The sequence below is a fragment of the Ischnura elegans genome, chromosome 11, assembly GCF_921293095.1.
Source record: "Ischnura elegans chromosome 11, ioIscEleg1.1, whole genome shotgun sequence".
Lineage (NCBI taxonomy): Eukaryota > Metazoa > Arthropoda > Insecta > Odonata > Coenagrionidae > Ischnura > Ischnura elegans.
The window spans coordinates 27,013,547-27,035,494 of NC_060256.1; the positions used below are offsets into that span (position 1 = coordinate 27,013,547).

The 21,948-nt window shown below is 39.3% G+C and overlaps 1 protein-coding gene across 2 annotated transcripts in view; it reads right to left on the bottom strand.

The window, feature by feature from the left end:
• Positions 1 to 1,238: 1,238 nt before the first annotated feature.
• Positions 1,239 to 21,948, bottom strand: part of LOC124167986 — a 73,300-nt gene continuing 52,590 nt past the window's right edge. Inside the window, exons 11-16 of one of the 2 annotated variants that reach the window (XM_046546068.1) lie at positions 21,133 to 21,384; positions 19,037 to 19,270; positions 10,698 to 10,787; positions 8,465 to 8,707; positions 6,052 to 6,293; positions 1,239 to 1,701 (exon numbers count right to left, since the gene is read on the bottom strand). In XM_046546068.1, coding sequence (XP_046402024.1) covers positions 1,696 to 1,701; positions 6,052 to 6,293; positions 8,465 to 8,707; positions 10,698 to 10,787; positions 19,037 to 19,270; positions 21,133 to 21,384 — 1,067 coding nt within the window. In that variant the 3' untranslated portion in view covers positions 1,239 to 1,695. Of the gene's footprint in view, positions 1,705 to 6,051; positions 6,294 to 8,464; positions 8,708 to 10,697; positions 10,788 to 19,036; positions 19,271 to 21,132; positions 21,385 to 21,948 lie in introns of both variants that reach the window. The other variant, XM_046546067.1, reaches the window with a different exon arrangement.

A 21,948-nucleotide genomic window follows, 5' to 3' on the forward strand; every position in this document is an offset into this window, starting at 1 on the left:
ATTTTTTTTAAATAACCATATAATTTTGAAGTGCAGTGAACTTTATTGGTTAAAAAGTTCAATCAATCGATGTGATTTTTGACATCGTATATTTTTGACGTGTGTAGATATGTATTTCATAGTGTGTGGCACAATACAATATTTTCTTTAGCCTTTGGGGGCTGCAAGAAATTAGGCGGCGAGCAGAGGGTTGGAGATCATTGCTCTAGAGAAAGGATTTCACATCAAAAACAAGGGGCAAGACTATTGGTGGAATATGGGGAACAGTGCATCCCCTCCTCCACTCCCAAGCTAAAATTTGAAAAAATGTACAAATGGTAATTTAAGGTTGCTCTCCGATGAAATGTTTTATTTCTCTGGCTAAGCAAATAATGTTCAAAATTATTGCTGAATACTTAAGGGTCATTCCATAAATATTCCATAAAGGGTACATAAATTGCTGCTTTTCTTGCCTCAAGCAAATGCATATCATTTATGAGGGAAATTTATTTCATATCACTCATCAGAGGCTAGTTTGTGAGGTTGGCTTAGGCTTCTCTAAAGGTTCTTGATAGGTATCTAACCTGGATGGGATAATCACCACCCATGGCATAGATATCTATGATTGTCCCTCTCATTACTTTTAAGAGGAGAATGGTGGCTGATTGGTTCAGTCACCAATCCCATTATCTAATAAAGGCATACATGTACCAGAAAAAGGGGCAGTTAAATAACGGACACCAAGGATGAAGTTTGCCATGAAAAAATGACTGCAGACAAAGTAACTTGTTTCATGAAGTGCTTTGAAATTTGTAGTTGCCGATTAGCAACAAAGTAGGGTTTCTTTCTCCGACAGTGGCTTAGTAAGCATGACCTTCATCGCATGTGCCACGGAGTGGACTTGTGATGTCAACACCTTGTTCGGCTAAAACCCAACCTGATGTTTGCCCTGGGAAAGTGGCTTGATAGTATAATAGGTTGGCATGCCTGATCATCAATAGGGATATCACCGGGTTCAAATCGCAGTTAAGACAAATATTTTTTCATGGCGAACTTTGTCCTTGGTGCATGTAAATTTGCATCCATGTGTATGACTGCGTACAAAGTCACTTGTTTCACGCAGTGCCCCTAAATGAATGATTTTCATCCTCTGAAAATGCCCATGTATGACAGCTGCATTTCTTTAATCTTCATCACCACATTCAACGGATTACTCCATTACAAATCAAATTTTGGTTTATTTGCATTAATACTACAGATAAGAATAAAAAATGATTTATTAATTACTCTCTGAGGAAACTAAATGACTATATGGGAAGAACATTATTTTGCCAATCAATCTGTTAGGGACCCTTTCAAATCCCTAGACCCTGGGAACACTTCTCTACATTTATTTCAGCATGAAGCAGAACCACTTCATTGGAATAAATTATTCAAATCACACCTCAGTACTTGCTTTCCACATTTTTTCAACTTTTGGAATATTCATCCACATTTTAAAACGATTCAGACTTAGTCGTTCCAAATCTTGAGCATTTTTCTGATCATTCACAGCTCACAGTGCATATTTCATTGCCATCAAGATAAATGCCATAAAGGTAAAACTTGTCCATTTAGATGATACTTGAAATTCTTGGTTCTCTGCAGCAAAAGGAGCACCAATCAACGAATAATCTCTTATGTGGCAGGATTTTCTCTTGGTCCAAATAGAAATACCTAATTCTTCTTCATAGATTTCAACAGGGAAAAAATAAATTCAATTACTTGTATTATAATAAAGAAACTGGTTAAGTTGGTTTATGATTATTTGAATATAATATTGAAATGATAAAAAAGCCATGGAAACAATTCAATTTCAACAAATCAACTGAGTTTTGTTTCACCATGAACAATTCAATTTAGTTCCCTCTAATCCCCAAGTCTCTTCATTACGGTTTATCTGTATGATTTTTTATTTATTTATTTACTCTCTCTAAGTTTTTACTCATTCATTGAAGTAAGCAAATGTAAGAAAATCCTTCATCCTACTATTTTTGGCAGGAAGAATAAATATAAAAATAAATGAAAAGGTAAAATAATTAATGACCACCCGTGATACAGTGCAACCTTGATAAAACGAGACCCCACGGTGCTCCAATAAACACTCGCTATAGCAAATTGTCGCTTTACCGGAGGTGGAGCAAATAATAGCCAATATACCTATTGCAAACAGTTATACAGGAAGAGGAGTGGTGCGGCGACAGAGAAATTTCTATCCGATAAACGTAAGCATAAATCTAGACGAAAGGCGATGTTTTTTTGCATCACTAAATTTCCTTATTCAAAAAACGACTAACAATTCAAATTAATCAAAATCAAAATTAATAAGCGCTGCACTGAATAAAAATCATGCAAAGCATTGTTTTATCAATCATTATGCCAATACACAACCGACGAAGACATTTTTCTATGCACTTAATTAGTGCATTTACGTAATCATTGTATTATTTTGGTATTTTCCACTGAAAATTCAAAAATTAACTTATAAAACTATATCACGGTTATTTAATGCCTCAATATTTCTATTGGTGTATATTTATTGTTCTTGTACGTTAAGCTGCAGGTAAGTGAAATAATGTTTTGCATTTGTTTCTGCAGTCGAAAACAGTGGAAGGTTGTATAACGTTCCTACCTTGGAAGACTTTTTCTATCATTTAATGTAATGTCTTCATAATCTACGATAAAAAGTTTGCTAAGCTTGAAAAATGATGTGATTAAAATTTCCGTTGTTAAAAAAAGTTCCTTTTTGAGTATTACGCTCGCGACGTATTTGAAATAATACACTGAGTTTACCACGGCACTGCAATAAAAATGATTTGAATTAAAATTGGTTATATCAGAATAGATATTAACGTGATATTATTTCACGAAAAAATATAACACAAATACTATGCTGATATGCCACTTAATTAAAACAAAAGCAAGATGCAAGAAACTGCGACGAATATAACTCACATGGGTAATATTTGCGGCAAAGAAACGGAAAGGCATACGAATCTGATGGACCCTAAGGCCAAAACAACTTAAGAGTATGAATTTATTGATTTTACATTCTCAATAATGACTGAGAAACATGAAAAAGGAATGCAGAATTTTTTAAATTAAATAAACTAAAAGCACTGCATCAGCTCTTCACATATGCCTTCTGTGGCCAAGGCCGTAGCCAGGGGGAGGATCAAGGGGGATTGATCCCCCCCCCGAAATGAAAAAAAATTAAATAGATATTTTATGTTCGCTTGGTGCTCACACGACGATATTATATAGCGGCGCAGGGACATCTAGTAGTCCAATGCGACTTGAGTCAATAATTATCTAAGCGAATTTGTAGGTGCACAGTATGTGTAGTTGTAGTGAAGTGTGTGAAATAATAGTGCTGTGAATAAGTAGAGAGGTGAGTGACTTATGAGCCTCCTGAGGGACCGCAGAATTGACATCGACACCGAGGAGTTAATTCATTTGTTCGCTGCAAAGAAAGCTAGAAGGCTAAATTCAATTTTATAATTATATTTTTATATTTTCCTTTAAGGCTTTATAATAAATATGTATATTTAACCATATATGCTATTTTATTTATCTTATAAAAATAATTTTATGTTTGTCAACTATTCCATAAACCCCCCCGGAAAATATTTTCTGGCTACGGCCTTGTCTGATGCAGTGCTAAATGCATACGACATGGCACCAAACGAGAGTCAGTTGTTCTGTGAGTTCTTCCAGCGGCCACCAGGGGATGCTCGGCTAGCCATGTGATGGAAGAGAGCGCAAGTGCAACTCCGACCACTGACGCGAATAGTTCACCCTTGTAAATTGTACATTGTGATCGTGACTATTACTTGTAACCACAACAGAGAATAAATACGTCCATCCGGACAATTCTCGCTGAGTATCATTGCATCGTACATCCTACATCATCGCTAAGGCGCACTACCTACCTTTAGAGGCAACATTGCAAGAAATATCTCGTACGGCAAGGATTTTGTCTGGGAGTAGGATATAAAAAACTTCCGTTTCGTCTATGTTATATCACGTGGGGAGTACTTCTTAAGATACTTAGGATCGAAGTCCTTTCTTCCACGACTTGGGGTTTACACCGCAGGCATCACCAGCAATTATGACGGGAGATAATGCTTTGCATTAGTATAATTAACCTTCCCCACTCTTGAAATTCTTGATTCGCAATCTATCCTTGAAATACTCCGCTTTAGGCGAAGGCGTAGCCCCTTTCCCACAGATTGGAGTGGGCAAAACCACCCGAACAAAGCTCCTTCTAGTTCTACAGAGTCTGCATTCCTTGGGCGCTTTTTTTTAATTGTGAAGAGTGATAGGAAGATAAATTAATTTCGACACTATCATATTACTCTTTTATTTTTATTTTCTTGCTTAGGCGTGTTTGGTGTTTTTGGCCATGGTGTCTGCCATCAAATGCTTTCTAATCACGCAACTCACGGACATGTGGGTATGCTGCCGACTGCTTTCTGCCACCCGAGGAACAAAAGAAGATCAAGCATTCGCAAATGTTAATGCTACAATATTTTCACCAAAAGGAACCACTTATTTATCGAACGACAGTTTACTACATGAATTTGAGACTGAGCACTCCATATTAACTTCATTTCTAACAGATCGCAAGAAATTACAGAGATAAGGGACTCTTGGTGAAGGTTTTTCGGCAGTGGAAACTGTCGCTATGGCGAGTGCCAACACCGAAAGGGCCTCATAAAAATGAATTTTTTTAACATGCTTATTGTAGGGTCAATTGAGGGTGCATCGGCTATCTCTCGTAATGGCGGGGGTCTTGCAATAGCCCGTACTCGCTTTAACCTTTTCCCTACTGTACACGTATATATACGTGTGGACGTTTCCTGACCCAGGAGACGACGGGCGTATATATACATGTGAGATTTTCCCGGCCATGAGAACGAAAGCCGTATATATACGTTTTCTAGCTCTCCCCCTTTTAGGACGGTCGTGGGTTTACGACGTCTTTGTCTCAGGACCCAACGCTTCGGGGTTTAGGATTAACCCTCGGAATCCGGGAGCAGGTACCGGGACCCTTCGTCTTTTATAACCCCTCTCAGCAGTAAGGGACAGCGGTCATACAATTATTCATACAGTCAATTTTCGAAATAAATATTTGTTCATTTCTCAAGAAATATACACAATGAATTGAATTATTTGTCTTTTGAGCAGTGTTTACAATTTTTAAACGAAATTCTACGACAAATATTAACTTATACCTCAAGTTAATTATAAACATCAACATGGAAATTGTTGCTGCGTTAAATGCGTTAATAATGGCCTTAGAACTTCGTTTAAAATTTGACAATGCTCAGATAAAAATGAGGAATTCAATTCAAAGTCTGTAATTTACGTGCAAGCAACAATTATCCATTTGCTAAATACATATAAGCAATACATAAGTTGACCACGAACCAATGCCGCAGGTATGGTCGTAAACCCGGAAAGGAGGGAGCACAACTACTCTCGGAGTCCGAGATAATGCGAAGTCCCTGCGTGGAGGGGTCGAAAAAGGTTAAGCGAGACCCTTCTTAACGAATGCCCAAAATGTTCCAAAAATGCTCCGTACCACGAGAAAGAAGAGTCTCTTGGGGCTCAGTACAGCAGTCATGCTAACACGAAAACTCCGCCGTCTCGAAAGGGTTAACAAGGTTCTACTGTACATCTGCTGAGGAGACCACTAGCCCAGGGGCATCTATCCTCTGGCACTCAATTTTACATTAATTTTGTGCCTACCATTAACCAACAATTAATTTAACTTTCAGCAGCCTGCAATCAATATATAGCTGATTAAAAGAAATGTATGGTTTTCCAATGTGCTCATTGAAATCAAAGTATAGGCAACGAACATACCACCCAAGGTCCCCCAAAGGTAATTTCTGGGCATCTCTAATTATATGACTCCATGAAAGCTCCTCAAGTGATGGGTGAATGAAGATCCTAAATTGAGGATGGGGGGTTAATCATTATGGTGCTACCTACATACTTCTAAATTACTGACACTTTAACACAAACCTGTTTTCGGCATAAGAATCCAATTCTAGACTCGCACTGGATGCCTCGGAACCTAAGAGTATAGGGCTCCGGTGCTTCTTCTGATTCCCTGATGCTCAGACAGTTGTGATGGAAAGCGGGCAAATCCTTTGCCCAGTGGGGATATCCATTAGGTCCTTCTTTAGCTTGGATCCTATACCGTTGCTCATTCCACAACCATTGAATGCCATTGTAGTACCCATCAACCCACAGGTCACAATATTCTGGAAAAGAGATTCCATACATTGGCCAGAAACATAGGCAGATTTAGGGGGAGAGGGGCACGTGCCCCCCCCCTCCCCAGAAGCTTAAAAAATACACAGGAATTTTAATACGGTTATCATTATGCTCGTCTTACGGAGCCTTAATCATTCAAGCCTTGAGCCCAAATCAAGACGACAGGTTTGCCGGTCACTGGTCATTCACTAGTCAGCACTAAAAGAAAGCATCGCTCAATTGGGAAAGGGGCTCAAATACTGTTGTTATGTTACATGTAATTCATTAATGTTTTAATATTAATAGCTTTCATATTAAAATAAACAGAATATTAAGTACAGTTATTGGTTTATTTATTTTTTTAGTCTCAAATGAGAGAAGGCCGTTTGCCTATCAGACCCTAGAGCCCCCCAGAAATAATCCTAGATCCCCCCTTAACCAGACATATGACTTTAAAAAAAAAGCCAGCAAAGAATACACCCGTAAAAATTTTGTGAGGCTATTTGATCTCCACTGAAGAAAATTCTTTTAATCACAGAAAAGATAATGACTAGATATACGCTGAAAATCGATGCAAAGAAAATTAAGCTATTGGTCTGAAGAAAGACCAACCTGAAGACCAAACCAAGGCTAAGACCAACCTGAAATTAGAGAGCCATACAGTTGAGAGGTGAGGGAGTTTTACTGCTTGGGTAGCAGAGTTTCCAGTGATGTTTAAAGCAAGATGGAAATAGCCCAAGTGAAGAGGGCATATCTCAAAAAGAGGAATTTCTTAACCCTTTGGTGCCGAACATCAGGTGGAGCCAACAAGCATTTTCATACTCAGAAGACCTAACATCAGGTATAGCTGGAGTGGGTGGAGGGAAGTGACCACGATGGTAGTAATAGTCAGAGGCATTCAGGCCCTGCCTGAGACCCCACTTAGCAACACCTTAGGGCCATTCTTTGGCAATAGGGTAGTTTCCTATTTTTTTTATTGTCTAAATCGAAAGATTTATTACTCCTGGAGTGCATATTTCATGCTTTTAGATTTCTAAATGACAATATTTATTTTTTGAGATTAAATAAAAAGTGAAAGTTTTCAAGCGCACAAAAATGCACTGGCTAAGTATGAATGTTGGGAAAAGCTCGAGTGACATCTGGCTGCTGCTGTGTGAGGCCACCTGGGTGCGATGCTATGAACGCCACTAGCATGCAGGCTGTTTGCTGCCGAGCATGGCGGTAGCGTAGAGTACCCTGCTAGCAGATAGCACTTGGCTAATATAAGGATTATTAATACCCTATCAAACGAAGGAAAACTTTCGGACCATAGACAATTTTAATAGGTGATGATTAAGAGATGTTTCCCTGAGCTCTGTGCCTCATGCATTGGTAATCTCAGACGATCTAAGAGTCCTATCGCGTGAGCGGATTCGATTCGGTGGGCGATTGTTGAGCATTTTTGCGGTGGGGGTATCGTTTTGGGAAGGGATTATCCACAATAACTTCTAAATGAGTTGGTAGGTATATTGTCTTGGCACTGGGACCAAAATAACTGTGGCCACCCATGACTCTCACGTTTTCAGTGACAAACTAGGATGGCTATGTACATTTGGGAACATTAAGTTTGCTCCTGCTCTCTCTCTCGGTACTACCCTTCCCCCATCAGCGATGTCCTCCGAGAGTATGCCAGCTCTCTCCAAAGATCATTGACACACATAAAGTGAACAGATTACAAAGGACTGTGATATATAAAACATAGGATGCAAAACTCACCACATCCAACTTTTGGATACCCATTCAAAATGTAAGCTGTAGCTTGTGCCAAGAACTTATAGTCTAATGCGGCCAGTAGGCTCCCTGATACTGAGTGTTGCCAAGCTTCACATGTTCTCCTTGTATGTCTTTAAGTATGCCTCTCACAAATGGTGCCATATTCCACATCGTAGCAGACAATGTCATGGGCTTCTCGATACCTCCGCTGCAAAAATGCTCAACGATCACCCACCGAATCAAATCCGCTCACCTAGTCGCACAACAATAAGAATTCACTCAGCTGGCAGTGTCCAGAGCATAGCCACTCATCTCCTATTATCTCCTAGGGATTATCCACAATAACTACTAAATGAGTTGGGACCACAGACATAAAGTGAACAGATTACAAAGGACAATGATATAAAACATTGGATGCAAAACTCACCACATCCAACTTCTGGATACTCATTCAAAATGTAAGCTGTTGCTTGTGCCAAGAACTTATAGTCTAATGCAGCCAGTAGGCTCCCTGGTACTAATTCTTCACACAATGATCTTGCCTCAAACCAAGTAACTTTCTTCCTCGGGAAGAAGATGAATGAGTTATTATGGTACTCATAACTGATTCCTCCTTTCACGTCATAATCAGATTCCACTGGAGTTTCATGATGCGGTGAGAATACTGTGGCTATAAGAGGAAAATTGAAATTAACAAACACATTCATTTAAAAATTAAGAAGAAATAATCCAAATTTAAGTCAAAAAGTAGCAAAAATGGTATAAATCTTGCCTCAGGATTATTTCATCACCCCAGGCACAAGTGGATTTCAACTCTTTTTACCTAAACTATAGTGTTTATTGATTCAAATTGATGAGAACATATAAAATGACAGAATTTCTTACTAGATATCATATCTTGAGGAGAAATACCCTTTTGAAAAGCAACTGTAACTACCATTTTGTCATCTGCAATTCCAGATTTAGGTATATGCAATGTCAGTAGAATGGACAATAGAAGGATTTGCTGAACACAAAATCACATTAACACTATTTTTTACATTGTACTGGAGCTATCTTTCATTGTAGCAGTTGCTTCAGGAGTTCGTTTATTATAAATTCAATAAATTATTCTTCTGAGAATATTTTAACTCTGTACGAGTGAAAAATATAATTAGGTACTTCTTTCTTTGGTAAAAACTATTTTCTAGAAGAATTAGACTTCAATGCTACTCTTTTAAGCATGAAGTAGGATAAACAAAACATGAGGCATATGAATATCATATAGAAGATTCTGTGTGTTACAGAATTTTAAAAGAAATTCCTAAAGACACAATTACGCAATTATGAATTTTGTATCTTTAGGAATTCTGTGTCAAGTCTTTGGAAATATCAGATTCAAAAGTATTGTTATAAAATTTGTATCTTCCTGCGGACACTAATTTTCTTCGGCTCCAGCCGCGTCGCATACGCCGCTAGATCAGTTAGTTACAATGGTGAGCAAATGCAAAGATGTCATGCAGTGTTGAATACTGCAAGATAACAACACTTTTCGATGACTTGCATAGGTTTCTCAATTTACAAACATGGTCTCGGAATGCATTTTGTTCATATGGCGAGGACTTAAAGTATTTGTGCTTAATTTAATCGCATATATCGTGTACGTGCACTACTCTGAAGCTATTCCGCAGTGCAATTGTAAGTACAGGAGATTGAAGAGACAATAAATTTTGGCAAGTTATGTTGTTTTGAGATGATTCCTAAAAGAAATGCTCTTACAAAGTTCATCATTACGAACCTCCGTTTTTTCGATCCAATGAACTTTGTAATAACGAGAGTTTACTGTATTGCTTGGTGCCATATTTGGCCATGTAGTTTGCTTACTGCTAAAAGCACACCTGGTCTCAATATTATTTATTATTTATAATTTGAGGTTAATTCATTTATCAATTGTTAGGCTGAAGCATACATACATAATAAGTCTAGAGATTATCATATTTTGGAAGAGTAATAATGTTCAATTAAGAATCCAAAATTTGACAGCGAAACAGCAAAAGGCAATTTTTACTTTTGAAATTTTCTTTGAGAATATCATATTATAAGCTCCTTGAATTCAATCGTACAGCTCCTTAATAGGTTAGAGCCATGCAAATAGATTAATTACAAATTCTCTACAAATTTTCAAAGCCATGTATTTTTAAGTACACACTGCTAATGAACAAAGGATAGAAATCTGTGATGTAAAATGGGGATAAAAATAATTTTTCCAGGCTAAGGAAGAGAGTACCTCATTTGCAACTTTTATCTAGGAGCCAATAGTAATAATTCTTAAAGGTATTCTGCTGGCAAAGGTAGGTTTCCTAGGAGCATTTAGGAAATATGTCCCTTATCACCAAATAGATTGACCCAGCATGATATGTAAGCAAACTCCCTCCATGGCAGGACCATGGCAGTGCAGGGAGCCAGGCCTTGAGACTACTATATCTAAATGTTAACAGACACAACTCTCTCCAAAACAAAAACCTTAATCTGCCCCTGCTGAAGTCACCCAGACAGATCCCTGAAGTAAATAGTCTCTATGGACTACTACAAATCTTCAAATACATTTCCCAAGCATTATTTAGGATTCAATTAATATTAAAATTTCTATGGAATACCATTTAACCTATCACTTTGCTCACCTTCACGACGCATAATATTATCTTTCTCCAGAGACTCTTTTCTGACCAAAGCATTGGGTTTGGCTGCAGCATTTCCCAGAATAGAAACGTCTGAAGATGTATAAAAGAAAATTCAATAAATAAATAATTCAAATAAGATACCAAAAATAAAGTTCAACAAATATGTAATACATGTATAAAATTCTCGTGTCACGGTTTTTTGTAGACAAACTCCTCGGAAACATATGGACCGAATCCTATGAAATTTGGTGTGTATGTCCAGTAGGACTGAGAAAACAGTCGCACCTCGGTTATACGACCCTCAGTTATATGATGACCTCACTTACACACCGATTTTTTTGGTCCGGGGCGGCTACCCCCCAAGGCAATGGGAATTCCCGGAAAATTAAAAAAGGTATGCCTGTAAATATGTTTTACATCATTTTGGCACTTAAAATTTAACTTTAAGAATTGCAGTTGCTGTATATCAAAGCTAGACAATTGTTTTAAATTTTTTTTTCTCTTTGAAGGGGGATCTATCCCTCCAAAGTTCACCACCACCATAATTGCCGGGTACTCCATATTATGTATGACATGGTATTTAGAGGGAGGAAATCAACAGCTGGGGTCATTTTCACCATGAGGTAAGTGAGGGAGGATAGAAACCTTGTGTTGGTATTAGCCAGGTTGTAACAATAGGCTTAACATCCCATCTGCCGGACAGTGTGTTGCACTGGAAGTTCCGTCAACACTACTCTCAAGCAGGGATACAGCCATCTCTGAAACCTTTCTGCCTCTGTCAGGACATGAACCTGGGTACACAGGGTGTGAAGCCTTCGTGATGCATTAGTGAAATTTTGCTCCCTAATTAAGAGGTTAATTAGAGAGCAAAGCTGGATATTAGTGCTGCGATTTAAAGTAAATCTGCAATTGCTGATAGGACAGTCGCCACAATATTTTCTGATGAACTACAAGATGTGATTGAGAGTGGCTCCTTTCCCCCTCAATAAGTTTTTTTATGTTGACGAGACGGTATTGTTTTGGGATAGAATGCAATCTCAAATATTCATTTTCAGGGAAGAAAAACCTAAGTTAGGTTTCAAGGCATTTGAAGACCATTTCATGTTGCTGTTTGGTGCTAATGCCTTGAGGGACTTCCAGTTAAAGCCAGCTACGATTTATAATTCACATACTCTGCAAGCAATGAAAGGGTAGGTATTCAAAGTAGCAATTGCCTGTCATTTGGATAAGCAAAAAAGGGCCTAGGTGACACAAGAATTGTTTTTAGACTGGTTTGAAAATTTGCCAACTGCCGGTAATACATTACGAAACCCTGAGATGGCATACATTTTTCCTGGATGATATGCCACCCGCTCGGAAAGTGGGAATTTCAAAAGCACATACAAATTTATTTTAACGTGAAAAAAAAACATTTTAATGCGTGCCTACAATCTTTAACGATATTTTAAACTATAAATGAAGTCTTCTAAGACTACTAATAGGAATGTATATGGTTTATAGGAAATTTGATACCCAACACTTATGCTACCAGGAATGCATCCTTATCTTCCCAATGTTAAAATGCTCTCATATTACGCAAATTTGTATAGTGCAAAGACCCCACGGAATGCATCTCTTGAGCTAAGCAAGGCATGGGTGTACTCTGATCGGTCTTGTTGGCACTCCCAGCAGCAACTGAAATGAACTGATTGTACTACGTATCAACGTGATTCAGCTAAGCAATTCTGTTGTACTGTTAATTCATATAAAGTTGACAAAAGCCACCTAAGTATTTTCGTCTCTCTATTGTCTTTTCTTATGTGTACTGCATTGCCCTCTATCGGAAATAAAGCCAATCTGTTTTTGGCCTTTCACACGAAGTCACGTTGTGTCGCGTCGTTCATTGAGTTATTCCCGAACAATCCCTGTATTACCTTCCCGAGGCAGGAGGAGCTGTTTAGAAATCAACAGGTAATGGGCCCAGGAACGATTTGAGCAGTGGATTGGTTGAGTTTTGGGAGTAACTTGCAGATTTTCGTGTGTTTAAGTGGAGCCGGCCGGCAGATTCAAAACGCGTTCAAGATGGCGGACTTGAGAGAAGACGCTAATACCTTCACAATTCCCAAGGTGACTAGGGACAATTATCCAGCATGGAAAGCGACGGTCAAGACCGAAATGCTTCGTTTGGAGTGCTAAGAAGCTATAATTGGATACGACGATCCTCCTGGTTACGAGCCATCTGCGGCGGAAATCAGGAGGCGGAGGAAGCAGAACTTGACGGCGCTCTCCCTTATCATGAGATCAACAGGTAAGGACCTCATGAATGATATCCTGGACTATGAACAAACAAGTGAGGCTTGGGCCGAATTGGAGAAACAGTGCCATCAAAATACCGAGTATGGGGCGATGCTCAAGTTAAAGGAACTAACCTCTATAATTAAAGGTGGCATGTCCATGCAAGAGTACTTCAACACCATAGTGAATCTAAATAGAATGCTGAGAGTCAACAAGCTAGATCTAACGGACAGGCGGTTAGCGTACCTATGTCTTTCTGGATTGCCATCTGAGTATGAAATCACAGTGAAGACTTTAGTGACCCAACCCAGCAAAATGCAAGTGAGCATAATAAAGCAAGTGCTTTTAGAGCAAGAGACAGAAGTGAATATAAGGGAAGAAAGCCAGCACCAAGCTCTGAAGACTACGAAGAATCAAGACAAGAAGTGCACTAGTGGTAACTCGAGTCGTGGAAGATTCTCCAAACGTAAGCAGCACAGATACTCCTGCTATGCCTGTGGCCAGGAAGGCCATATGGCCAACGCATGCCCCAAGGTAAAAGATTCAGATGACAAAAGGAAGAAAGAAGGTGACCAAGGGAAATCTGAAACAACATGCAAAGCGAGTGTCGTCACAAGGGAGCATGTAGTGTTGTATGCCAGGAAATTCGTGCCAGGTGAGAGTGGAGTTTGGATCTTAGACGGAGGTGCTTCAGACCACATGACGGGCAAGAAGAGCCTTTTCATTGAATTAAAAGATTACAAAGGAGAAGTAGAGATTGGTGATGGGACTCCATTAAAAATTGCTGGTATTGGGAAGATTACAATCCGAATTTCAATGGAGTGTGGTGGTAAGGACGTCACTATATCAGATGTCTTGTGCGTTCCTGAATTACAAGATATTCTTTTGTCGCAGGGGCAGATAGAAGAGAAGGGCTATGAATTTAGATCTAAGGATGGAGTGAACAAGGTGTTAAAAGGAGAGACTCTCCTGTTCCAGGCATTCAGGGTGGGGAGACTATATTTCGTCACTACACAAGGTGGTGTTTCTGTGACTGATCTGAAAGAAGAATATCGAGTGAACACCAAGAAAGCCTCCAGTGTCGCAGGCGACTTGGCATCGTCGACTCGGACGCCCCAACTTTGAAACTATGAGAAAATGAAAGGTGCTACCTGACGTTAAGATGAAAACTAGTGACGATACCTTTTGTGAGTCTTGTGTTGTAGGAAAGATGAGGAGGAAGCCATTCCCCAGAAATGAAGATAAACATGCCCCAGAAATACTCCACCATATCCACAGTGATATCATGGGACCAATTATGCCAGAATCACTTGGACGTAGGAAATTCGTCATTACCTTCATTGATGAGGGTTCGAGGTTTGTAACAGCGATTCCCTTGAGAAACAAGAGCGAGGCCCTGGGAGAGTTCCGGAAGTTCAGGGAGAAGATGGAACTTGCGCATGGAAGAAGGATGAGGCAGCTTCAAACAGAGAGAGGGAGAGAGTACTTGTCTAGAGCTTTTCAAGACTATCTCGCAGAAGCAGGTATTCAGCATAGGAGGTCAGTAGAATTCACGCCTCAGCAAAACGGCCTTGCTGAAAGAATGAACTTGTCGTTGATGAACATGGTGAGATGTCTCTTGTTAGAATCGGGAATGCCTATGTATTTTTGGGCAGAGGCCCTCCTTGCTGCATGTTATCTCAAGAACAGATGTTCATCATGTATAATTCAATACTCTAGAGGGGAGAGAGCTGGAGAAGAGTGACCTGGAAGGCATCCGAGTGTTTGGGTGTCAGGCGTGGGCCCACGTCCCAGCAGAACGCCAAGAAGGCAAGCTTGGTGCCAGCGCGCAAGAGTGTGTGCACCTCGGCATAGACCTTGACGGCACGAAGGGCTACCGCCTCTGGAGCATCCAGGAGAGGAGGGTGATTCACAGCCATGATGTCATCCACCGCAAGGCTGTATTTCCTTACAAGATGCGAGAGTCCCTCGCTGTGGAGAGGCCGACCAGGGAGGAGGTTGCCAACTTCAATATGCTCGACAACGTGATACCGGAGGAGACTGCTCACCAAGGAGAGGCGCCTACCCAAGGCACTAACCCGGACGACGTCCCCGCCATTCCAGGAAAGATCGCCGTCCCGCAGTCGCCACCCGAGGTCGCACGAAGTCCGAGGGCTGCCGTTCCAGGAGAGGCCGCAGTCCCTCAGCCACCACCTGAGGTCGCCAATGAGAGTCCGCGAAGATCAGCACGACCGGAGGTCCCAAGGGTGCTCTGCAAGATGCCTTGCTGTAACTACGCTAGCCGGGTGGTGTGGGATCCCCTTGCGCCCCCAGCCAACGTCGAGGAGGCCCGTCGCCGTAGAGACTGGCCGCAGTGGTGTGAGGCCATGAAGCGTGAGTTGGAAAACCATGACAGGAACGGTACTTGGGCACTTGTTGAGAGGCCGGAGGGTGTTAATGTAGTTGGGTGTAAGTGGGTGTTTGCCCCCCCCAAGAAATGGCCAAATGGCGAACCTATCTACAAAGCAAGGCTTGTTGCGCAGGGTTTCACACAGAGGTTTGGATTGGATTATTGGGATACCTACAGTCCTGTGCTCCATAAAAGCACATTAAGATTAGTATTGTCTCTTGCTGTGTCGAAAGGTTGGATCATTGAGCATGTTGATGTTGTTGCAGCTTACCTTAATGGAGTACTAACTGATGTAGTCTACATGGTACAACCTGAGATGTTCCAAGTAGGAGATGGTGATAGTGTGTGTCTCTTAAAGAAGAGCCTGTATGGACTCAAGCAATCAGGAGTCAAGTGTGGCATGGTGTATTGGTAGGAATCCTGGTGGGATTAGGTTTAAGTCGATGCTACTCTGATCCTTGTTTGTTTGTGCATCATGATGGGTACGTTGGTGTTTATGTTGACGACATCTTGCTGTGTGGTACAGACTCATTTTTGTCCTTTGTCAAGGAAGATTTAAAGGCACATGTGGAAACAAAAGAATTAGGTCCTATTTCCCTTATCATAGGACTTACTTTCAACCGTCCAAATGATTGTACTTTAGTGCTAGAGCAGCAGCCCTACACCGAAGAGATTCTAAGTGACTTTGGGATGACTGACTGCATTGGTAGTCCGACACTAGGTGTGATGGGTGTGTTGATCACTGAGCATGGAGAACCAGTTTGTTGTGAAATGTATAGACGTGCCATAGGAAAACTCTTGTATGTGAGTACTTGTAGCTGCCCAGACAGATCTTTTATTGTTGGGTGTCTCAGCAAGTTTTGTAATGACCCTACTACTGTACAGTGGACTGCAGTGAAGAGACTGATAGCATATCTCAAGCATACTCTAGATTACAGGCTAGTCTTTTCCAAAGTGTCTAATTTAAATTTAGAAGTGTATCGTGATGCCAACTGGTCAAATGACAGAGAGGATTCTGAGTCTGTAGGAGGATATATTGCTTTGCTCGGGGGCACTGCAATCAGCTGGAGAAGTAAGAAGCAGGACATTGTGGCTACTAGTACCATGCTAGCTGAGTATTATGCACTATTTGAAGCCTGTAAGGAAGTGATTTGGTTGAGGGATCTTATGAAAGAATTAGGGCACGCCATAGAAATTCCCACTAACATCTTAGCAGATAATCAAGGTGCTAAAAGTTTAGCGGATTCCTATCCTATATATCCTTTCCTGACTGAGAGAAACAAGCATAGCTGCATGCGCTATCACTTTGTGAGAGACTGTGTTAGTGATAAGCAAGTTTGTGTTTGCTATGTCCCATCATCTAAGAACATTGCTGATCTGTTGACAAAATTGCTACCCCAATCCAAAACTCTTACTTGCACCAAAGGAATGGGGCTAAGTGCTTAATTTTGATCTTAGTGCTTTATTATTTTTTTTCTCTTGTTTGACTAGTAAATCAGAAAGAAAACTTAGTGTCTTTTGAGGAGAGGTGTTGTACTGTTAATTCATATAAAGTTGACAAAAGCCACCTAAGTTTTTTCGTCTCTCTATTGTCTCTTCTTATGTGTACTGCATTGCCCTCTCTCAGAAATAAAGTCAATCTGTTTTTTGCCTTTCACACAAAGTCACGTTGTGTCGCGTCGTTCATTGAGTTATTCCCGAACAATCCCTGTATTACCTTCCCGAGGCAGGAGGAGCTGTTTAGAAATCAACGGATTCCCCTCACACTGTCCCCAATTTAAGGGCCATATATGCCCAAGATGAAAAATCAGATAAACTTTTTTCAATAGCTAAAATATGGTTCTGTTCATTGATAGATTTTAAAAATGAATACCAGAGGGATTTTTTGTAAAAGCTGTCAGAATATGCCACTTTTTCAAGGTTTATGCAGAAACTAGATATTTCACTCTCACTTTTTTAAGAGATACATAGTCAAATCTTAACTAATTTTCACAGAGTTGTACTTAGATTTATTTGTGACCACGAGAAAATAACAAGTACCAAGCATTTATTTCCAGAGATATACATACATGCAAACATTAACTTTTTCCAAGGTGCTTTTTTCTGTCATATTTTTGGCTGAATGTATCTCAGTATCATTAAAGCATAGATAACACATTTTTATTTTGACTAACAGAGCGACCCCCAACCCCAAAAAGTGGAAAAATCAAATAATGTGAATAAATATAAGCATGATGCACGTGAGAAATTAGTGACACAAAGTTATTACTGGTGGTCTCGAGCTTCTGCTAGTACTGCTGGCAAGAGGTTGTAGCAAAAGGCGATCTGCGCATGTCTGGATATATTAACGTAAGTTGGTTGGTTAAATTTACTGGTAGAAATGCTTGTTAAGGTTCATCTTTGTATGTATTCACTCATTGGTAATTTTGAAATTCATAAATAAACCATTTTCATTTAGTGATCAATTATTCACTTCACAATCATTCACATGATTTTTTTTACGATAGTAGTTTAAGAATCAAACTACTAATTGTTATTTTTTTATTTACTTTCTGAATTTAGCCACCAAAAACTAATGTAAAATATTTATTGTGATTACTGATACCTTATTACTAGGTAACCAGTGCAAAAATTGTACACGACTATGCTCTCATACTTTAAAAATTAATTCATAATGTCATACTTTAAAAATAATTATTAATATAATAATTATAATTATATATTAATATAATAACTGTCAGTATGGAGTTGCATACTTGAAAAATATTACCTCGACCAGATGCACGTATGCACATGAAATGATAAGAGGGTCAATTTAAGAGGGTCAATATGTTTTCCCAGTGAACAACATATGAATATAAGACTGTAGCATTCAATGGTCCCCTACATAACTTCATACACCAATTCTTGTGATATATTTTTTCCATTAGGTTCGAATGCAATTACAGTCCCTCGAGATCCACCCCACCAATAAATTAACTATAACCTAACACACAAACAGACTTCCGATTCGATTTGTTATAGTATAAGAATAATAATAATTCATAATTCTATATCTTAAAAAAATTTCATAATATACTCTTTCTTATACATGAAAATTTTATACCATTCACCCATGTACAATCACTAAGTGTATTTTGAACCATTTTCATTTTTTGCTGTCAATGCCTGTTGATAAAATTCTTGAATATTTTTGCTTATTCATGATACACATTATCTTTAAAGATCTTTACACTCAATGTCTCCTTTAGAGAATGTTAAATATTCTTCATACTTCTTAGATTTTATTTTTAATAATTTTGGCTGCTGATACTGCGTTTCTTTGGTTTAGTCACGGATTTAACAGGTTTTAAACCTTTTTTGAAGTTAAGAATTAAAATAATGCGTGGAGTAGATAAACCTCGAGCAAGTAATCTACATGGAAAATTCAAAACTTTTAAGGCAAATTAAAGGCTAAATAGTGAAATTTGAGATTGTATTTTTTGCCAGAAGCTGTAGTTTCAGCATTTAAAATGATACCTTTTTTACTACTTTAGGTGCAGTATTAACACAGCATATATGGAATGACAGAAAAAGACATTTCTGTAATAATATAGGTACACATAGGATTGTTATTGGCTTCCCCCAAAATCATTATCTACATTCGCCACTGATGCACATTAACACAAAAACTTACCTTTCCTTTGACAGATGAATGGTAATGGGTCATCACACTGAATCCCTCGAAACAGTATTTCAGACGAATTGAAGACTTTTCTAATAGACAGGCAATCATGGTGGGGTTCTGACAATACAGGACCCCAGGGAGGATATCCATCACCGTCTCGTTTTGGGGGAATTATATCCTCACTTAGATGCCACACCCAATTGGCACCATTGTATTCTCCACCGATCCATAGATCACAGTCATCTGGAATTGATAAGTCATGCAACTGTGAGACACAATTTTAATAAGTGTGATCCACCAAACATTCTTAGCCATAGCACATACTACTCAAAGGGAAGACTTTACTGAACAGAGATGTTGAGTTTAATAACTTGAAAGCCAACTGAACCCTCACCATTATTAGTAAAGTATTCTACAGATTAAGTTAGGTTTCCGTGGAGTAATGAAGAAGTATTCTGGTAGCCTCCCCATCCTTTATGTACTTCCCTCTTAAATTCACAATAATGCCCACCCCCTTTCATTCTATCTTAAAATCCTATTCTCTTCTTTCCTCTCCCTCATTTACCCTACATTCTATCCTCAAATACAGTTTTTAACATCCCCTCCCCACAAAGTACTTTCTCCATCCATACCGTCTGTCTCCTGTGTATCTCATTTAAAAGCTGCCTCTCCTCACCCACCATGTCCAGCACTTCGTCGTTCCTCCTCCTCTTCATCCACTTCATCTCCTCCATTCTTCACCGCACCCATATATCAAACGCCTTCAGTCTTCTCTTGTCCTCCTTCTGAAGTGTCCACGTTTCTGCACCGTAAAGTGCCACACTCTAGGTCACGGGTCTCCAATTTACTAGGCCACGAGGGCCACATTCCAAGTTCCGAATCGCCCCGTGGGCCAGATAGCAAATTTGCCGATGACTGAAGTATTCGATACCAACATCTACTGAAGTATTCGGTGGTGTATTTCTTATTTACAAACAGTTGAAGGCAAATTTGATGTGCAGTACAGTGCTGCAATGCTCCTAGCGGCATCTCACAGAGTTAAACTAGTGAGAATCATGTGCTACTTGAAACGAGTGCGCTGGCTGGATGAAAGTCCTCCGTGGGCCATATTTTGGAGACCCCTGCTCTAGATCAAAGTCTTCACTTACCTTTTCTTTAAATTATTACACAGCGATGCTTTCATAAGCTCCTCCTTGTTCATGAAAACCTCCATTGCTAACGCAATTCCCTTCCTGGTGTCCTTACTGTTATATCCATATTTCTCTTATGTGTTGCCCAAACAGTTGAAGTGCTCCACCTGCTCACTATTTCCTGAGAATTTATCAATTTCCCTGAACAAGCGCCAAAAGATCACCTATCCCTTTCACTGTCAGCCCATTTTGGGTGTGTAAATACTGCCAAGGCTAGCTTCCGGAATTTGCAATAATTCAGATTTATAAATTACAAGCAGCCCATCTGGCATTGCATGGGAAGGATAGTACTCTGAGAAGTGTGAAACTTGGCATTCATGGTTGCATAGCAGGATTTTTATGTTTTTTTTAATCATGTCAAGAGGTACAGTGGCGTAGCCAGGAATTTCATTCGGGGGGAGGGGGGGGGTCCAAAACCAGCGAAGAAAATTTTTGAAAAACAGGACCTACTAAGTGAAGAGTTTTAAACTAATTTTAACACTTTTCAGAATCGAGAAAACTTCATTTATCAAAGAAATATTTTGTAAATTCATGATTTTTCAATATTTTGTTTTCTTTTACAAAGGAAAAAATTGTTTTTTTATATAATGGGGGGGTCCGGACCCCCAGGAGTATAAAAATACAATCCGGACCCCCCTGGCTACGCCACTGAAAAGATATGCTTATCCAGAGGATTGTCCAAATAAGTAGTGATGGGTCGATTTGAATCCTTAATTCTATGCCAAGAATCAGAATTGAAAATGAGTATTCGAGAATGAGGTGATAAATTGACTCCAATTCCAGTAGTACTTCAAACCACAAGTTTATATATTTTAAAGTTTTGAATAACATAGGTAGATTGCACATCGCTGCATAAATGACTGCTAGAGTCATTAGTGCTTGTGCAAAGCATAGGCTACTTCAAATAAAACTCACCACATGTATCATTAGGGTGTTCAGTCATTGACAGAGCTATGATGTAGGCCATAGGTTCGGAATACAACGTGGCCAGGTGGCTGCCAGGAGCTAACTTTGGGCAAAGTTCTTTAGCTTTTTCCCACGATGCCTTTCGATTCATGAAGAAGGTATATGATATTTTTTGATGCACAAATGTGGTTCCACCATTATCTCGATCACGCTCCATTACTGTTGACTCCTCGGAAACCCATTCATTTGTGACAAAACTGCCTATAAGACATAAAATATAAACAAATAGTACAAATTAGCAAAAAACATTGAAGGGGCAAAGCCCACCCAAATAAGACAGACCAATTTCAGAATCAAATTCCAAAGTTGTACTTTCTTTTACAGAATAAAAAAGAATTCCATGAAGCATAAAATTTATCGAAAACCACTCTCATAATCTGATAAAAAAATTTTGTATTGCCATAAATATTTATTAATTTATATTTCACATTTTTTGCTTCCTCCTCAGTGGTATCAATTTTGCTGTATTTTGAGGGAATATAAAATGAATGCAATCTCAAAAATGAGTTAAGGTCTGAGGCATAATTTGCTTTTGTAGTGTGGCATGTCAGGAAAGGGGTGCGATTCATGTATGGTCAACAATTAAATATTTAAAACTATATTTTAGCCTTGGTATTTATCAATGTTAATCCAAGGCCCACCCATTTTATAATCTAGTTCACCCCTGGCCCACCTATGTAACACATGCTAGAGCCCCAGCTGCCTAGTTTCCACATTTACCCACAGAAGCACTACAGTGGAACCTCGATCTATCGTTCCCTCATT